Source organism: Tyto alba, unplaced genomic scaffold (genome assembly GCF_018691265.1).
Source record: "Tyto alba isolate M040663 unplaced genomic scaffold, T.alba_DEE_v4.0 Super-Scaffold_22, whole genome shotgun sequence".
NCBI classification, from domain to species: Eukaryota; Metazoa; Chordata; class Aves; order Strigiformes; family Tytonidae; genus Tyto; species Tyto alba.
Genome location: NW_024881296.1, coordinates 6670181 through 6688302, shown reverse-complemented (window position 1 = coordinate 6688302; position 18122 = coordinate 6670181). Strand labels below are relative to the sequence as shown.

Here is an 18122-nt window from a genome sequence, read left to right as displayed (position 1 = left end):
AATAAGGTTTAAAAGGAGGTGGAGCAAAGACTTGTACTAGACAGTAACTGAGATTTTTGAAGGACAGTGAAAAGGAAGAGCTAAATTCTGCTTAAAAGGCTTGCAGATTTAAAATTGGACAGAAGCCATCTTAAAAAACATTCCAGTTGCCAAATCACCACATTGTAACATCACGTGTCACTGTAAAGTTATTGTTGACAAAAGCTGACTGCTCCGTGATGATTCCTTCATCCTTATGAAATGAATCAATCATCTTCCAGGAACAAAAGGTGGTACATCATGTATTTATAGTCAATTTTAACTAGAAATTGATAAAACTTTTTGTCTTTGAACAAAAACTTCTGAAGATTAGTAAAATATTAAAATGTCAAATTAGAACATAAAGAGCACACTTAAAGATAATGAGGAAAGTTAAAGCACGCACACAAGCCACCAAGCCTTCCAGTTCTGCTTTCCGTAATGAGATTAACACAACTCCTGTGGCTGCCATCTCAAATCATCACTTAGATTATCAACTGGACTACAGCCAAGGCTCTAATTGCTGCACAGAAGCAAAGTCACTATTACAATAAATTTATTTAATTCTGTGTGATGACTTAGAAGCTTTTCCCCACAGAGCACTGGTTCTTACAGATGATTTTGTAGTCCTGTTACCTGTAACCATTTCTTTTCCTGAAAAAGCTGGTTTCGTTTCGTGATTGAAACCTGCATCCTCTCCTGGTAAGTGGATCTCAAAAGTTTATGTTCATTTTCATGCCAAAGCTGCATTTCTTCATGTCTAACCCTTTGAAAAAAAAAATGACAAAAGCTAAAAATTAGCGTTACCACTGAATATTGACATGTCAAAGATTAAATAGATCAGAATTCTACATGTTACCAGAGTCATAGCACTTCATCACCAGAATGATTATATCTTAAACAGATACAGTTAGAGAACAAGGGATTTTTCCTTGGCATATCTTCCTTTATTATCTCAAACATTTACACTGTTTTTACAACACGCTGAAGAAGGAAAAAGGAAAACTTGTATAGCTTCAGGCTTCCCCCAGCTTCTTCATATTTCAGAAATTTATCCATCACTGCCTTGAAAGAGACAAAACTAAGGCATGTAATTTCTATCAATACAGAGAAAAATCTCTCAGACAGAAGTTTAGGAACTTGCCAAAGTCGCTTTTGCAGCTTCTGTCAGCTTTTGGAGACTACATTATAGATCATCTGGAGTGTTTGCTCCATGATGCCAAATTTTACTTCTCTCTTGCACAGCGAGTTCTTTGAAAATCACAGTCAGTGTGGTTCCTCTCAATGGTCAGTACAATCCTCAGCTGTAAATCTCTGCATGATTAGACCCCAAGGCAATCAATGCATTACGTTAAGTGTCAAGTCTATAATCAGCCTCTCAAAATGCACCTGCAAACAATGAAAATCTATTTTATCTTGCATGTTGCTGCATAAGGGCATGCACACTTGCAAGGCTAATTGCATCTCTGTGTCCCTCTCTAGAGACAATTTCCACATAAAGGGTAGAGGTGCATTTCAATGTCTTGTTTTAAAAAAATACTTTGTCTCAAATGAAGAATGTTTGTGAAGCATGATTTCCCATCGTAATATTGCAAAACAAATACATCCATGCCACATACAAAACATGCATAACAAGTCTGGTTTAAGCATTATTAATCACACAATAATGATCTTCATGCGCAGCTGTTTAACAAAGTGTATAAAAAGAGGTTCCTGTCTCTTCTGCTGGACCACCAGAAGGCACACATGCTTTACTCCCTTCAAAATGGCTGAAGAATGTACTGAAAATGCAAAATAAACCCCTGCCACTAAAATAAATGGCATTAATACTTAAAATATACATAATGACAGCATAACTGCATTTCTGTAATAAAATAGATCAAAGAGACACCCATACTATGAGGTGCTAGGCCATCACTACGTACATGTCTTATGATCATCACTGACTGTTGTGGCTCCAGCCAACCACACTTCCCAGCAGCTCTGAAGCCAACTTCTTTTAGTAAGAGCTGCATCTTTCCGAGAGCTCTATGCAATAGAAATGTCTGAGTGGCTGGTCAAAATTTAGTAAACATTCCACAATAAACATAGGTTATTCTCAGAACTACCTTGGAAATCCCATATACATCTGCCTATCCCATCTCATCTGGTAAAGAGGAAACAGGAACAAGGTCTCTCTAATCTCACCAAACCTGGGTGATTACACAAACATGGTACTGTTCCTTAAACTAAACGTAACCAAACCTGGCTCCTACCACCTGCCCCCCAATATCCTGTGTCAAAACCGAATGCATTCACCTAAAAACTCATCTCATAATTTAATCCAGTAAAGCAAAACCAGGGCATGAATTTTAGTCTCACATATTAAACAAGCAACCTGCCATAGACACTCTTTATTTAAAATATTCTTCACCTGCAAAAATATGAGACTGTCTTAACTGCAGTAAAACTGCAATGATCTGGTCTTCTGGGGCAAGTCTGATCACCTTTTTAATTTTCCAGGTGAAAAAAGAAATCTTGGGTATATTTGTTTTGTTCTGATTCAAAATGAAAATAAGAACTGAAGCCTATGCATTTTCCTTGAAGAAGTGGTCATGTCTTCCATCCTGTACTATCTAAAAATACTGTTACAACAGAAAAATTTTTAAATGCCCCTACTGAAGACAAAGGGTATGCTTGGTGCATCAACAACAGTCAGACCACAGGCAAAGCACTGTGAAAGGCTGCAAGTATCAAGCGAGAAAAAGAAAGGTGTCACAACACTCAAACTCAAGCTCAAAGAAAGGAGTGTGCACAAGACAGAAAAGTGAAGAGGATATTCATCTGACCCTGAAGAATGGCACTGCTCTCAGACCTGTGCAAAGAAAAGTTACAGATATAATCATCTGAAGAACATCAACAGTTTCATAAATTATATACAGTATATGTGTTGTATATTTTATATTAAAAAATATAAATACCTATAAAAACATATTATATATACACATTATATAGCAAAAAAAAAAATAAGAAAAGTGTGTATTTTAAGGATTCTTTAGTGACTCAATTTCTATGACGCCAAAGAGAACACCACCCCTACAGCCAAAATCATTACAAGCTAATGCATAAAGCAAACACGTCTTAATGACAAAATACAGAATGTTGTATTTTAATCTTTAAGGAATGGTAAAACAGCTTCTTAGGTTCTCAGAAAGTAGAAGGAAACAGCTCTAAGATTGCAGTTTGTTTTAAACCTGCCTCATTACTAAATGCTATAAAATAGAGGCTAAAAATACCCTTAAAAGTGTAAAATTTTGCAATAAAATCCCATTATCTGTTCTGATTAGTAATTTTCATGTATATCAAAGATTACAACCAAACGTACTGACTACCACACTGCAGCTTTTATATACACACAAGCTGAGAGAAAACAAAAGGTTTTTCTTCTTTCGTTTGTGCTACTGCATTTGAGAGTAGCTTCCAATAGTTATGAAGAGTTCTCTTACTTGTAACAACAGTAACCAGTGGCATAGCTGAAGAAAGACCTAGAAAGAGAGACAACTTTTTCTTCCTAAGCTAACTACCTCCCTTGGGTCATCTGACACATCTCACATTCCCCCAGTCTTTGAAGTTGTTATCCCTTCAAGACAAGGCTGGGAATTTATTTTTGCGACTTTGTTCAGTGCTGAGCACATTACTGCCACCTAACAAGTGACGCATAAAAGGAAGCTCCCAAAGGTCTATGCATATCAAAAAAGAATCTGTTTTTTCTTTATATTTAAATATCCCTTCATTGCCTGAAAAAGAGCATCAGAATTAACTCCACAGGGAACCATTGCTCAAGCTGCCTTGCTGTTGTATGCTCAAGCTGCTGTGTCAAGGATTCAATCCCATTTCCACTGAACAACAGTGAAAAAAGTTCCATTTACTTCACCAGTTCATCATGATCGATGTTTCTGAGGTCAATTCTGAAAGCATTGTAGAAAGAAAAAAAAAAAAAGGTGTGGGGGGGAATTTTCATAAATAAGCTCCATATTAATATGTTAGAAGGTCCTTAAAATTCCTTATTAAAATAATTCATAAGTTGTATTATGCATTTTGAGAAAAACAGAAGCATCATTTTATATAATAAGGAATCAACAAACTTACCGATGATCGGCAGTCCAGCGCAATGCTGCTTGAACTTGGGTAATGAACCTATCCAAAAAACTGCTAACTGAAGGATGCCTTGAAGGAAGCTGAAATTTTAAAGAACTTTTCTCTTTCTCCAGTTCTTCCAGTTTCTGTCTAAATTTATCAGCTAGAAATGAAGTATTAAAAAAAAAAAAGTTATTTAACAGTGACCAAAATGTTCCATTTTGCTTGAAGAAAAAAGGTCCATTAACAAAAAGTAAAATCTACCTCAGACGGTTCTTCCCCTTTTGATAAAATACATCGGTATGTTTTCCTCAAGGATGAATTGCTAAGACTACAATGAAAAACACCAGATAACCAGAAGAAAGCAGCTTAGCATCATATGACAAGGACAAAACTGCAGGCTTCCCAGCACTTTCACAGAGTTTTAATTTGGTAAGGCCCCAAAAAATTGACTCAAAGTTATCATCTGTGCTCTTTTCCTAGAGTAACAGCTCTGAATTCAATTCTAAGAAAACTCATATTCTTCACTACTCCAGTTTTAAAACAAACTTAGATGGCAGTTATACATTTTAAAGTCTGATCTTTTGACAAAATGCATTGTTATTAGGTCAAGAACTGAAGAATCGCATATGATATCTCAGCAACATATTTCAGCAGAAAACGCACACACAATTATAGCAATTAAACAACTATCTTATTCCAGGCGCTGTTGAATTACGCTTATTTTATCTATCATCCAACAGAAAGATTTACTTTCATCTTTAAATAAAAATAACAGTAGTCCTTAAGAGAGTGCTTTGACTCCATCATAGATCTATAAATTTCTTAAACACTTCTCTACATAAATTAGTTCTTTCTTTGTTTTCTTTCCCTGTGTATAAAACAAAGGAACATAGTTCCAATTACAAATTCTTATTTCTGGTATGTATATTCTCTATAGTGCCAGTATACTAGAAAAATCACATACATGACAGATAACAAGCCTAGGTGGTCCAAGCCAGAACACCTTTGATGATACATTAGTCAAATAAGAGAGTTTTGAGCTAGCTCACAAATGGAAAACCTTTACAGTTCAGTACTTTCCTCATGACCTCGCTGCCTACAATTTTGCATGATTAGCATTCCTTCCCTTCTAACATTTTTCAATACAACATGTTACTATCAGAATAACATCCATCTGTGCATGCTTTATACTGCTTATTTTCTCTTTATCCTGAAAGGGGTTTTAAGAAGAGGGGTTGTTTACATTTGCTGGTTTTATGAAATTACTCAGTTTTACAATAATCTATCATTAGTATGGATCTTCCTTTTGCTTCTGTGCCAACGGGGTGGAAATAAAGACACAAAACTTACTGATGAGACTAGATCTTCTCCCTGGACCAGAAGACTGTTCCAGAGTAGTTAAATTCATTTTGTTGTTAGTATTAGAGTACAAAATGCTGCCAGAAGGCTCTAGCTGAAATGATCACCACCCAAGTTACTGCAGGGTCCAGGCCTTGCCCCAACAACCACGTGAACATGTGTGCATACTCTTCCTGCAAAGGAGAAACACCTTTTCAGCAGTGGAGGTGAACCATTTCTCAGGGACCGCAGCTGAACGGATTCCCTATCACCACAAGAAAACTGGAATCTGGGCCTGGACGAGACTTCCAAGCCCATATTTTGACCAGAAAAACGTATCAGCATTCGCATCTTGTGTGGAATCTCAAACACAGCCATCAAAAATATCACTGTTACAAACAGAAAAGAAAGGGTTGGATTGTGACCACTGAATGCCAAAACACGTGGAAACACCTCCTTTTACTCAAACCATTCATCACTGGGCTTCCTGTGTTACCTGAGCAGGAGTTGTGGCAACCTTCTACAGCCATTTAAGGACACTGTCATTGCTCTTCAACATAATCATGTTCACACCGTGTTTGTGTGTCCAGTTGTTCATATAGGAATAGAAATTCCTACCCATCCTGGTGCTAGAAACAGGCTATTTTGGGGAGGGAAACAGATGAGGGGATCCACATGCCAATTCATTCTCTCTCTCTCTCTCATTAATTCTTGGCTGCATCCCGCTTTATATATTCCAGTCTACATAGTATTCAATTAGTTTCTACTAACAGACATTTCTAAATAATTTGTTCCACTGGCATTAGTACTATTGCTGGCTACATCCACTTGTTATCTGTCAGCACTAAATTATTTTCTTTATCCTTTCAGCATTGCAGTTAGGGGTTACATCTCAAGAGATCCCAGCACCATTGAGCTGAACAGTGCAGCACTCTGCTTTTAGGCTCCTCTCTTGGAAAAGAGACCTGGCTGATGCCTCCAGCACGTAGAGAGACCAAGGCACCTCAGTGCCAGCTGCAGAGCAGGGAACCATGACAATAAGGCTCATCTCAGTCCAGCTTTCATCATTGCAGCTCAGGAGAGATCTGGATCAAGCAGAAGTAATGGAAACAATCAGAAGCCTAGCAAATAGGACGTGTGAAAAAGAGAGCAATAAGCAGGGTTCCTTGGCCTACTGGAGATAAAAGACTGAGGGAAGTAACTCTCAGTACTACTACTGCTTTCTTTGCAGCTTCTTGGTATGTAATACAATGCTTTTCTCCTTGCCTCAGAACTTGAGTCCTCAGTAACAAACCTGAGTTACAGCAAAGGAGATGAGGGAAAACATTAGATATAGTAAAGCACTAAAACTAACTACTTGTCACAGACAGAAAATCACCACCAGCATTGGCTTTCAGGTCAGACAAACATCTCTCAGGAATAGCTCTGGCATAGTTTTTAAGGTTGAGGCCAGAAAGATCAAATGTGTTCTCCTGAGATACCTTCCCACCATATTTTCTAAGATTTTTCAGCAAGAAGCAGACACAGAAGGCCTCTGCTGTTTGTAAGCCAGACTCAAAGCCATTACTTTTTTTCTACCTTCATTTTAGTCTTTTAAGCATGTTATTCCAACACAGAAAAGACTTTCACAGAACCCCAGAGCTCACCAATGGGCTGAGACACTGAAAGAAACCACATGAGCTCAGATAATTCCATCACATGCAAAGGCTTAATGCTTTGTTGCTCTGTCCCATACTTCATCTCAAAATATATCATTTAACACATTGCTTACGTGCCAAAAGCAATCTTCCCATCTGATGAAGTTCTTAAGTGAAGGACCTTCAGTGTATTCAATACATACTGGTTTACAGAGAAGCATTTGGAATAAGACTTAATTTTCTTCACCAGCCTTTTATTTCATTATATTCTGTTGCTGCCTTGCAGCAGACCTACAGATACCCTAGACAAAGCTTCTACTGCAGTGCACACAGCAAAAGTTAACCCTTAAATTACCCTCCATCCCAATCTATTACTGCCTGGTGCACTTCAGACATCCCACTCAATTTAAAGCCAAGACAGAGTACAGGCCTGGAATATGCTGACTTACTACTGTTCTCAATTAAACAGACAGCAATCAGAGAATTGTATTGTCTCCAAAGAACATGTTTTGTAATAGCTTGAGTAAAGGAATCAATTTCCATAATTTTTAATTGACCATATGAGAACATCTGTCTAATTCTCTACTTTTTACATATTCTGATATTGGTTTTATTCCCTTGTAAACACAGTTCACTTTATCAGAAATATTTATCATTTAAAAAACATCTAAGAAAATCATCACAGTAAGGGTAGAACCTCATTTGTTACATACTGTATATGTTTTTGTTTATGTATGTCTCCTCTTTGCTGATAGGTGGGATGATGATCAATTGTGCTATTCTACAAATTGCTGGAACTAAGGAAGTGCTTCTTCAGCTAGTTCAACTATAGAAGGCCATTTGATCCTGTCCCACAATCCTGTAAACAACCCCCTCCCCCTCTATCCTTACCTTTCCCCAAAAATCTGAAGGAGCTAAACCAGGATTTGTGTAGGATTTACATGTGTGAATCACACACTGCAGCCCTAAAAATCTTATTCTTACCTGCTAGATAATTCCAAATCCAGGTAACCTCCCTAGCATTCACTTTCTTAAAAACTTAAAGCTTCCAAGGTTACTGAAGTGTTTTTGTATACTCAGCATCAAATATATTGTTACCTTTTTTGTAAGAACTAAAGAAGTACCCAATTCAGATCGAAAGAACCCTCTAGCACGTCTCCAACCACACACAAGTAGCAAGCCTTTAGAGAGGAGACCAAGAACCAGGAGACAAAGTGCCCCTTTACCCTGATACTGTTCCTGAGCCTCTAATGTCTGTCAGCTGAAAGACTTCCTGAGCAGGACACTACTCCTAGATCACTTCACTGCTATGAGGAGAAAAGGAATAAAAGAAAAAGTCACCAATAGGTATACATAAATCCACCAGAAACCTCTTTTCTCAGGCTATCTATCCTTTTGGTCTCCAAAGTATAATATAACAGAGAATTTCAAAATGGAATTATTAATTACTTAAAACACATACCCCACTTGGTAATTTTAAACCTCAAGTCTGACGATCTTATTACATGTTTGCTTTATTTTTTTTCCACTGTAAATAAACCAAAACATTCCTCCTTCACTTTCCCTGCACATTGTCACGCTTAAATTGCACTGCTCATTTTCCAGGACAGAGACACTTATATTTGCTAAAGCAATGCCACAAAGGCTAGAAAGTGAGGAGTCTAATATCAAGCTTGAATACATGACCAAAATGCAGCTGGAGAACAGACTAGTACGCAAGGTGTCTACAGCCCAATTACTAGCATTGGCCTCCTACAAAATTACTTGCAGAAGAACATGCAGACAAATTAATATCCAAATATGGCACGTAAATACATATACTGTGATAAGAACTGAAGGCATTACAAGCAACTGGAATATGTGTGTGCTCTTAAATTAAGAATAATTAACCATTAAACAGTACCAAACAGTAGAGAATATTCAATTCCTTGCAAGTCCTAACACACTGGACATGCTTAAAAGGGCGCTTTATATTACATTTGGATAGTTGATCAGCTAAGCCCTTACCACATGCTGTCTGGTTACTGGTACAGAGCAAAACCTTTGCTACCTTCCATTCAGCCCTGCATAGGGAAGCCAGCAAAATACCCAGTGCAGAGTCAGAGTACACACGCTGGCAAGGCTGGCTCCGAGAAGGCATAGGGCTGGAGGCAGGCACTGGAAGAGGTCTCTGAAGCGAAAAGAGCAGCAGCTGTACTACAGAGCTACACCTACCCTGCTGACTATGTGGAATAAAAGGAGCACATCTATGAGACAACATGGACCAAAGGCCAGTTTGTAGTTGGAGCTCCTCGGGTATACCTCTAGAACACATCTTCAGACTTTTTTCCACCTGGAAGAAAACCAGTCCATGCACTTCAAGACTGCTCTACAATGCAAAGCAAAGCATGGTAAATGGGACAATTGGGAGATTCCTTTCAAAAGTTCACACACCTAATCTGAACTAAAATGCTGTTTGGGCCAGGGTCCTTGGAATTCTTCCAGCAGTCAGTAAAAAAAAGTAGCTCCTGGAAAGGCCAGTAAGCAGAGGCTAAAGCTTTCCAGACAAGCCTACAACCCCCTGGGTACCACAGCCAAATGTTCCTGGTCAGTTCATAAAGAGCTAGAGCAAAATGCAGATGAAATTACACTGCTTATCCACCACTTATATTTTTTTTCATTTCAACCAAAAGGGTAACTTTGTGAAATTCAGCACTCCAGTTGCGCTCTTGAATTGTCAAGACTACCTTGAGGAACAGCTAAGGAAATCAAACTCCTGGCTGCTGAACACCTTTGGAGCCAGAAGCAACTGCTACAGAATTCACTCTAAAGCAGAAGGGCCAAAACACAGAGGGAATGCTACAATTCCATAATTCTTTGTTTTGTGTATATTCCTCAGTTATTTGTCGCTCTTAGTACAGGTGACAAACCCTTCTAATTCCTGCTTTACCCTGCTGAGATGTTAGATAGATGTTCGCCTCCAATTCTGGTGCTATTTAAAGTTAAAAGACCAGTAGCCTGAAGAGTGAAAGAGTAAATAGGTCTCCTGCATTTCCAGCCAGACTCAAGGCAGAGTAGCCAAAATGCACAGCAATGACCTGATGTCAGGTTTGATGCCACAAACTTCCTCTGCTGCAGGCAACATCACCTATGTACCAACTCTCTGCTCCTTTCTCCTTGCTAGCAGTGAGACACCAGTATCCATAAATCGGATGGGAGAGGACAGTCAAGAAAACCTGGTACTCAAAATAGCCCCTGTGAGAGAAGCAATGGAGAACACTGTCTGAAGGATTTCTTACAAGGACTGCTCAAGCAGGTGCTCTGCCTCCCAGCAAGTTCTGCATTTTTCCCCCATCGGTTCATACCAGTTTCAAGCCAGGAAATTGCTGCCTCCTTAAAACATATATAACATTTCAGGATTTAATGTACTGAATGTCAGTGTTGCAGCACAGTTAGGAAGTCTGAAAGCTTTAAAAAAATACAAGAACACATTTCAGCTGTTATACTACTTATAAAAAGAAGCCTGACACATTGGCAGATATTGATTTCTTCCCTCTAATTCATATTGAATTTAAGAGCATTCATTTAGGCTTTGAACAAAAAGCTAAACTCTCAGAAGTTTCACAGATGCTTCCCCCAAAGCATAACACCAAATTTCCCACCTTCAGTTTACATTTTAACACTGAAAAGTCTATGCTGTATATGAAGCTTCTTCCCAGAAGAGCACTACTGCAAGCATAGTATAGACTTTCCATGTAAATTTTGACCGCTGCCCCTATTTCATAGGACATCCAAAGCAGCAACACCGCTGACAGATTGGATCTGCAACATGTTCTCTGTCTCTTAGTAACAAGTTAAATGGAGCAGTGATTTGGGCACAAGCCGTAGGACTCAGTAGGTTTTCTGAGGGTGTAGGTACAGTCACTTTCAAACTCAGCAGGAAGATGACATCAAGAAGCCACAAAGCCAGAAAGGTTCTTCCAGCACACCTCTGGGGAAAGGAGGGGGGTGAGAGCCCAGTGGGAAATGTCAGAGTCCTGACTTGGGTGATTAATCTCAAGTTACTTGGCCAGCGTTAAAAACATTTTGCTTTTCCTTGTTTATGTCTCATTATCACCTGCAACGATGTAGGCTGAACTATCCTCACAGTTGTTCTTTCTGAGGTGAGTTTAAGGCACATCAGGACTATCTGGATAAACATACATCACAATTTCATGTAGCGTGACTATCCTGAAAGCAAAGTAGTTATTATTTGCCACTGTCGTCTCACAGAGGAGCCTCCAATGGAGGCCAGAATCCAATCATACTAGGCTCAGACAACAGCAAAAAAAAAAAAAAAAAAAAAAAAAAATTACTACTCCAATAAATTTACAAATCAACAAAACAAATGACAGTCAAAAACACAAATTGAGAGAACAAAGCATCAGACACACACTATGGGTGAAAACAATGCACAATTCTTTCAGTCTACCAGAAGCAGATTAATCTCCCCCGTTCTTAATCTGATACTTCTGAAAAACATTAAGTTTTTTATAGTATTTTGAATAACAGCATTTTTAATAGTAAGATCTTTGCAAGCATTTTGTACTGTAGTATAAACTACCCACTTCCATAATTTTCTACGTGCTGTAGTAATTACATTTTTTAAAGTGCCTGACATTTGTAATAGTTGCTGAAATAGCGGATGGGTTGGTTTGTGACAACCCCTTAACTCATCTTTGTAACTGCTCTGAAACAAAAGTACAATTCTATACAGTGTCTACCCACAGTCCTTATCTTCAGACCCGATACATTTGTAAATTCCTTCGAACAGCACAAGGGTTTTAATCCATAAGCATATTTGGAGACATCATTTCTGTTTTAGTGAAGTCACAATACAAAATAAACTGTGCCCTGTTAACTATTTGCTTTTCATATTCTTTTGTAAATATCAAATTTCCAATGAAACCACTGAGATGCCTACATTTCCAGTATGACTTTACAGTAAAAATAATTTACAGTAACATCAAAAGATACATTAAAGAAAAAACCAAACTGATTGCTGGTACACTTTATTTGATATCAACATTATTTTGTAAGCAGTGCTGACAGTACTGTCACTACATATGAAATTGTACAGAAATAAAGAAAAACACGTACCATTGATTCCAGGCTGCATTTTTTAAAAAGTAAGGCTGTGCAACACAATGGCATAGATCCCTATTCTGAATTAAATTCCACTCTTAAAAAGATCCCTCAAGACAAGGAAGCTAGCAGAAATCAATGCAAAGCTCCTTGGCTTGCAGTACAGCTCCTTCTTTCATTGGAGATGGTAGAGGAAGAGCTTTGGTAAAGGTTTCCAATCAGCACAGTTCACATACATGAACAACTGTCAGCTCTATATTAATGTCGACTGAGGACTATTCAGTCCCAGTTCATTATGTCCCTTTCCTTGCTCCAGGAAAATCTAAACCAACATCTGCCTTTCTTCACTGCTTCTGAATAAATGCCACAGTTTGATTAGAAGACAGGTCAGTCAATTAACAGTGAAACAACGCAATACTCTATCACTAATTGCATTATATTGTGAGATACCAGTCATTTTTATAAAGCAAGTTTTAAATAATCTAACAAGAAATTTTTAAAAAGCTGATGGACTATATCCAGGCTTTTATATCAAGGATTTTATGACTAGAGACACAGTCAGATTATGTTGAGATTTTTTTGTGCCAGCCTCTATTTAAGCATATATTGTGAATCTAAAGTGCTTTGTTCCAGCTGTCAAACAAGAAAAGGCTCCTTTGTTATTGCCTAACCTGAATATATTGAGAACACCATCCTAAAGCACACTGTTTGAAAGATTTTATTTTTTTGTGACAGAAGTCCAAAGCTAGTATAGATAGCAAGTGTTCCACAAAGGTTTATCTTCATACTTTTAAAAGCCATGCTGTAAAAATGTACAAAGCAGCACTAAGTCTAGGCTAAGAAGCACCAATGAATAGGTGTAGAGTTGCTTTAAACTGAAGTTTGAAAGAAAACAGCACAGATTTCAAAACGTGGCGTATATTAAATCGTGCAACATTCCCCAATGACTATAATACATGAAGAAATCGGCTTGCAGTTCTGTTTAAGCCACATGCTACAGACCAGCACTACCAAAACCAAAATGCAATTAGACAATATTATCTTCCTTCTGTGTCAAGGCACACTGTTGAAAAGGTATCAAATATTCTTTCTCACAGAATGGATATTACACACAGAGAACTATAAAGAGAATATAAATATGTGTACACAACCCCAAACTGCTCTGAAAACTGCAGCGGAGAGCTCTGCAAGAACTTGAAGCTTAGCTCTATAAACAAAAGGGAAGAGGGAAGGTAAGGGAAGCCTTTGTGGTAGCTGAACTAAAACAGTACATCCATTCGTTACAGATGAGTACCTGAATGCTAGAATTTTGTCTTTGGTTAAAGAAAATCTTCTTTCTTCCTCCCTTTCTCCTTGCATTCCCTTTCACAAGTTCTCAAAATAGTGCTCAGTGTTTTCTCGTATTCCAGGTCTCTACTCTCAGATTTAGTACTCTATATAATCTCAAATATATACATCTGATTTCCTCTTTCATTGTTCCTTCCTTATCCCCAGTGCTCATCAAGAATTAAGACTATACTCTCAAATTAAGCTGATACCATTCCCAAGCACTTTGAATCAGTAGATGAAAAACCAAAAACTGTTTAAAAACTACTGCAGATTCTAACTCAGTTAAGCCTAGCCACATTTCCAATTTCTACCATCCATCACTGTTTTAGCACCCAGAAGTTACAATGATCTATTTCATCCAGAAAAGGCCATATTCTAAGCAAGCAAGCAGTAAGAAAGAACAGTTTACAACATTTGTAATTTGTTCTCAGACTATTTTGCCTGCTGTAAGTCAAAATCAATTCACAAATTTTAAAATTTCTCAGAAACATAGAATGGTTTGGGTTGGAAGGGACTTTTAAAGGTCCTCTAGTCCAACCCCCCACCATGGGCAGGGACATCTTCAACTAGATCAGGTCGCTCAGAGCCCCGTCCAGCCTGCCCTTGAACGTTTCCAGGGATGGGGCATCTGCCACCTCTCTGGGCAACCTGTGCCAGTGTTTCCCCACCTACATTGTAAAAACTGTCTTCCTTATATCTAGTCAGATCCACTAATTTCCACCAGCTCAAGGAATCTCAATTCAGTGGCAAAGGAAATAATTTAAACACAGAATATTTGCTGTTAATATCTGGTGACTTATTTCCTGCCCTTCCCTCTGACCTTGGCCTCGCAAGCCAATCCCCTTCTCCTCAGCAGCTCATAAACACACTTACACCTCAGTTTCTCCCCCCTCTTGTTTTTCTGCCCCTTCATCCTCTTCCCTTCCCACACCCTCCACCTCAGCTAGAACCTGCTTCATCAGTCTCCTTTCTTTCCCAAAAATTTCTCCTGGATTTCTGCTAGACTTCAAATTACACTGCCAGATTTACACAAAGGCCTCCATTAAAACTCCTTTTTCCCACACCACACTCCAGATTGTGAGCAAAGGTTAGAATAAAGTTAACTTCTGGGGAGGAGGGAGGGCACAGAAACACAAAAAATAACAAAATTAAGTTTTGTATCTATTTGACCTACATGCACAGTTTATTTGCTTTACATGTACAAATACTGAGCTCTTGTCTGTTTCCTAACTACCATCTTCAACATTGCTTTCCAAGATTGCTTTTGGTACCAGAGCATACATGGGGTAAACATAAAACAATTTAAATAATTATGGGCAGTGACAACTGTAGTTGGAGCCTTCAACTCTAGAAGACAAAAAAAAAAAAAAAGTATCATATGTAGAAGCTATAAATCCCTTTTTATTTTTTCCTGGAAACTGTATCTCAAGTACAATTTGTCCAACTGATCCCCAGTTTCAAAATATTCAATATTTCCTGACATTCCCCAAAATGGCACCAAGTTCTGTAAAAATATTCAGAAAGTTTGTGGGGTTCAGAGTGCTGTGCAAAGTAAACTTCTCCACAGAAACAGGTTCTCAAGCTGAACTGGAACAAAGCTGCATCTCACTGCAGTAACCTCCGAGGAGGCACTTCCTCAGCTATCGAGTCATGCTTTGTGTCAGCAGCTTTGCAGTAGTGTAACATATTGCACTGAGTCACCACCTTCCGTCAAAGCACTGCCCTGGAACAAAGGCTTCTCCCACTCCCTACACCTGTGCTACAGCCCTCACACTACCTACTTACTGCTATGAATTGTTCCACTCTGTGAAAATGAGGAGACCTTCCCTTAGCAGGCACAGAAATTGAAGGGATACACGCTGCCACAAGCAGTCTTTAGCTTTAAATTTTTTTCAAGCCTTCCAGAACAGATTCTTACCCATTATGTTGCCTAGTGGTCATGTTTTCACAAGTAGCATAGACCAGCTGCTGACGCCTACCAGTAAACAAAGGTCCCAGGTATCCCTCTCAGATGACGACTCCGTACTGGAACTGATAGACTTTCACAGACTGATGTTCATTTATACCTATCTAAACACTTGGGGAAAAACAAAACAAAACAACCCACACAAACAAACAGCCCAGCAGGCTCTTATTCTAAAGCTTACTTTGCTGAGCCATTTCCCCTTTCATGGCCTGCAAGTCTGTGTTACAGAAGATGAGCAGATATAAAACACTTCCCTTGAAACAGTAGCTGTGTGTCCTGCATGTGAGGAACAAAGCCTTGAAACACTGAGATCTCCACTGCAACACAGTCACTTATAAAAGATCCAGTCAATACAGTACGACAACAGGGTGCAAACAAAGCTGGCAACTCAGGGGCACCACCTCTCTGAAACCAATCTATACCAACACATCATGGTAGTGGTAGAGTCAATGCACCCATTCAACCCATCAGGGAGGCTTCCAGACTCAACAACGGCAATTTTGACAGCCTTAGTCTTGGAGCTGCCCAAATGCCACTACCAGGGAAAAAGAATAAAACAACTAAAAGGCAGGCAACCACCCACACTATGTGGGGTATGATCAGAAACAGATTAAAAGCTTGGATGACTTGCTCAAAAGTCCAACACCCTACAAACAAAGCACTGTAAGAGTATCTCAAAATTCTCTATTTCCCCATCCTCATCCATTCACCAGTACTTTTAACAGAATTTGTTGAGGAATTATCAACAGCTTAACAGTGTTATAGGAAGAAAAACAACAATTAAGAGTTGTTTGATTTCCCTTCAGGAAGCTCACAAAACAATCTATCAATACGCTCTGCATTGGAAAGACTAATATGAACACATGAAAGGAATTAGCATACAAAATCTCACCAACATAGGTAAATTTTCCTTATTGCTGGTTCCCATAAGGCTCTGAAAACACTGAATGCTAACCAAAATATCACAGGAACCTGCAAAGTTTAAGCATAGCATTAGAAAAAAATAAAGGAAAAAAAAAAAAAAAAAACAAAACAAACAGGAATAGTTACAGGCATAGTCAAGACAGCCCATCTAGAAAGAGGAACTTTTTAGTCCACAAGTTCTTTTTATGCATCTAGACATACCTACATATTCAGGAGGGAAGAAAAAAAAAAAAAAAAAAAAAGAACAAAAAAACACAGTAGGGATATACAGCATGGTTTCATGGAAAGGGTTCTGTTCTGCCCCTGTCTGTGCCAGGTGGCTTGAAGTTACACAGACTATTCTCTCCATGAGCACTGATTCTACTGTGCTGTGTTACAGGTTCTCCAACAATTAATCCCATTTCTTTCAGTTTCTAGGTCCACTGTCTGTAAAAATTTAGATAGTAACAATTGCTCCATAGGGGCCTCATTAGGCTTAATTAACACCTGTGTGAAATCTTCAGATAAAAGGATTGCTGTAATTACACAATCTGAACTGCTTCTTGCATAAGAAACCTTGTATTATTCCTTTCATAATTTGACCTCTACTTAAAAGTTAGTGCCCTTTTGTTCTTTTACAGGGCTCTGTTCCCCACAAAAGCCTATTACACCCTGGAGTCACCTCTTAATTTTCTAATTTCAAAAACAGATAAAGCCCAGCCTCTCTTTCCTATCTGAACAGAAAGGATTCCAGAGTCTTTTCTTTTTTTTTTTTTTTTTTTTTTTTTTTTTTAAATCATTGTTACCCTACCTTCCTCCCTTTCACACACAAAGTTTACTGTTTCCACTTGTATAATATTCTTTTCATTCTGGCTCTGCAGCTGTCTCCACTATCCCAGCACAGAGCTCCTGGAAGTGTTTCAGGCATAGGAATTACCCCTCAAGCACACAGGGCAGCAGACAGAGCTGCACCCAAGAATGTTGGCAGAGATCAGTGGGGAGAAGACCAAAAGGCTCTCTAAGCAAGTTCCAACAGCCCTTCAACCCTACTTTGGTCCCCCTTCAGCAAAGCAGCTACAAATGTGACAACATCCCATCGACCACCAAACGCAGTCAGAGGCCCAGCTGGATTGCAGTCACAGAGGAACACCAGAGCCCACCCAACAGCCACTGCCAAGCTGCCCGACCTCCTCCAGCATGCAGATCCACAGAAGAACCTCGTGCACGTCCAACCTGAGTGGAGCACAGCAGTGCCAAGGCACCTTCACTGGTCTCCACGCTTCACGTTATGAGACTTATTTAAAATTTTAAATACAGGTTCACTGCCTTCTTCCAGCCTGAGCCCATGAAGTTTCACTGCCTCTAGCAGCTTCCCCACCTCAGGCTGGAAATCAAAGCTGCCAGAGCAGCACGTGCATTGACTGAGAGCCAAGTGAGAATCAGAGCCAGGAGGGAAGGGGAAAGGGGAGCAGAGTGGGGCTCCGATGGGACTTGGCCTATAGAGGCAAGGGCAGGAGCGCCTACTAGAATCCAAGCTCAGGGAAAGAAATTTGGCTATTGCCATGCTCTCCAGAAGGGGTTCAGAAAAGCTGGTGCTCCAGAAAGGGTGAGGGATTTGCTATTTTAATATGAGCCCTCATAGAAAAAACAGGACATCTTTCAAGTATGATCCTGTTGTAGGCCCCAGAATTGCAGCTCACCAAACATGG

General features: G+C 39.1%; 1 protein-coding gene across 2 annotated transcripts in view; it reads right to left on the bottom strand.

Moving 5' to 3' along the window:
- DISC1 (DISC1 scaffold protein) overlaps positions 1-18122 on the bottom strand; it is a 185945-nt gene that overhangs the window by 141862 nt on the left and 25961 nt on the right. For both annotated transcript variants that reach the window (XM_033009509.2, XM_033009516.1), the window contains exons 3-4: positions 4147-4297; positions 655-784 (exon numbers count right to left, since the gene is read on the bottom strand). In XM_033009509.2, the coding sequence (XP_032865400.1) occupies positions 655-784; positions 4147-4297 (281 nt within the window). The remainder of the gene's footprint in view (positions 1-654; positions 785-4146; positions 4298-18122) is intronic.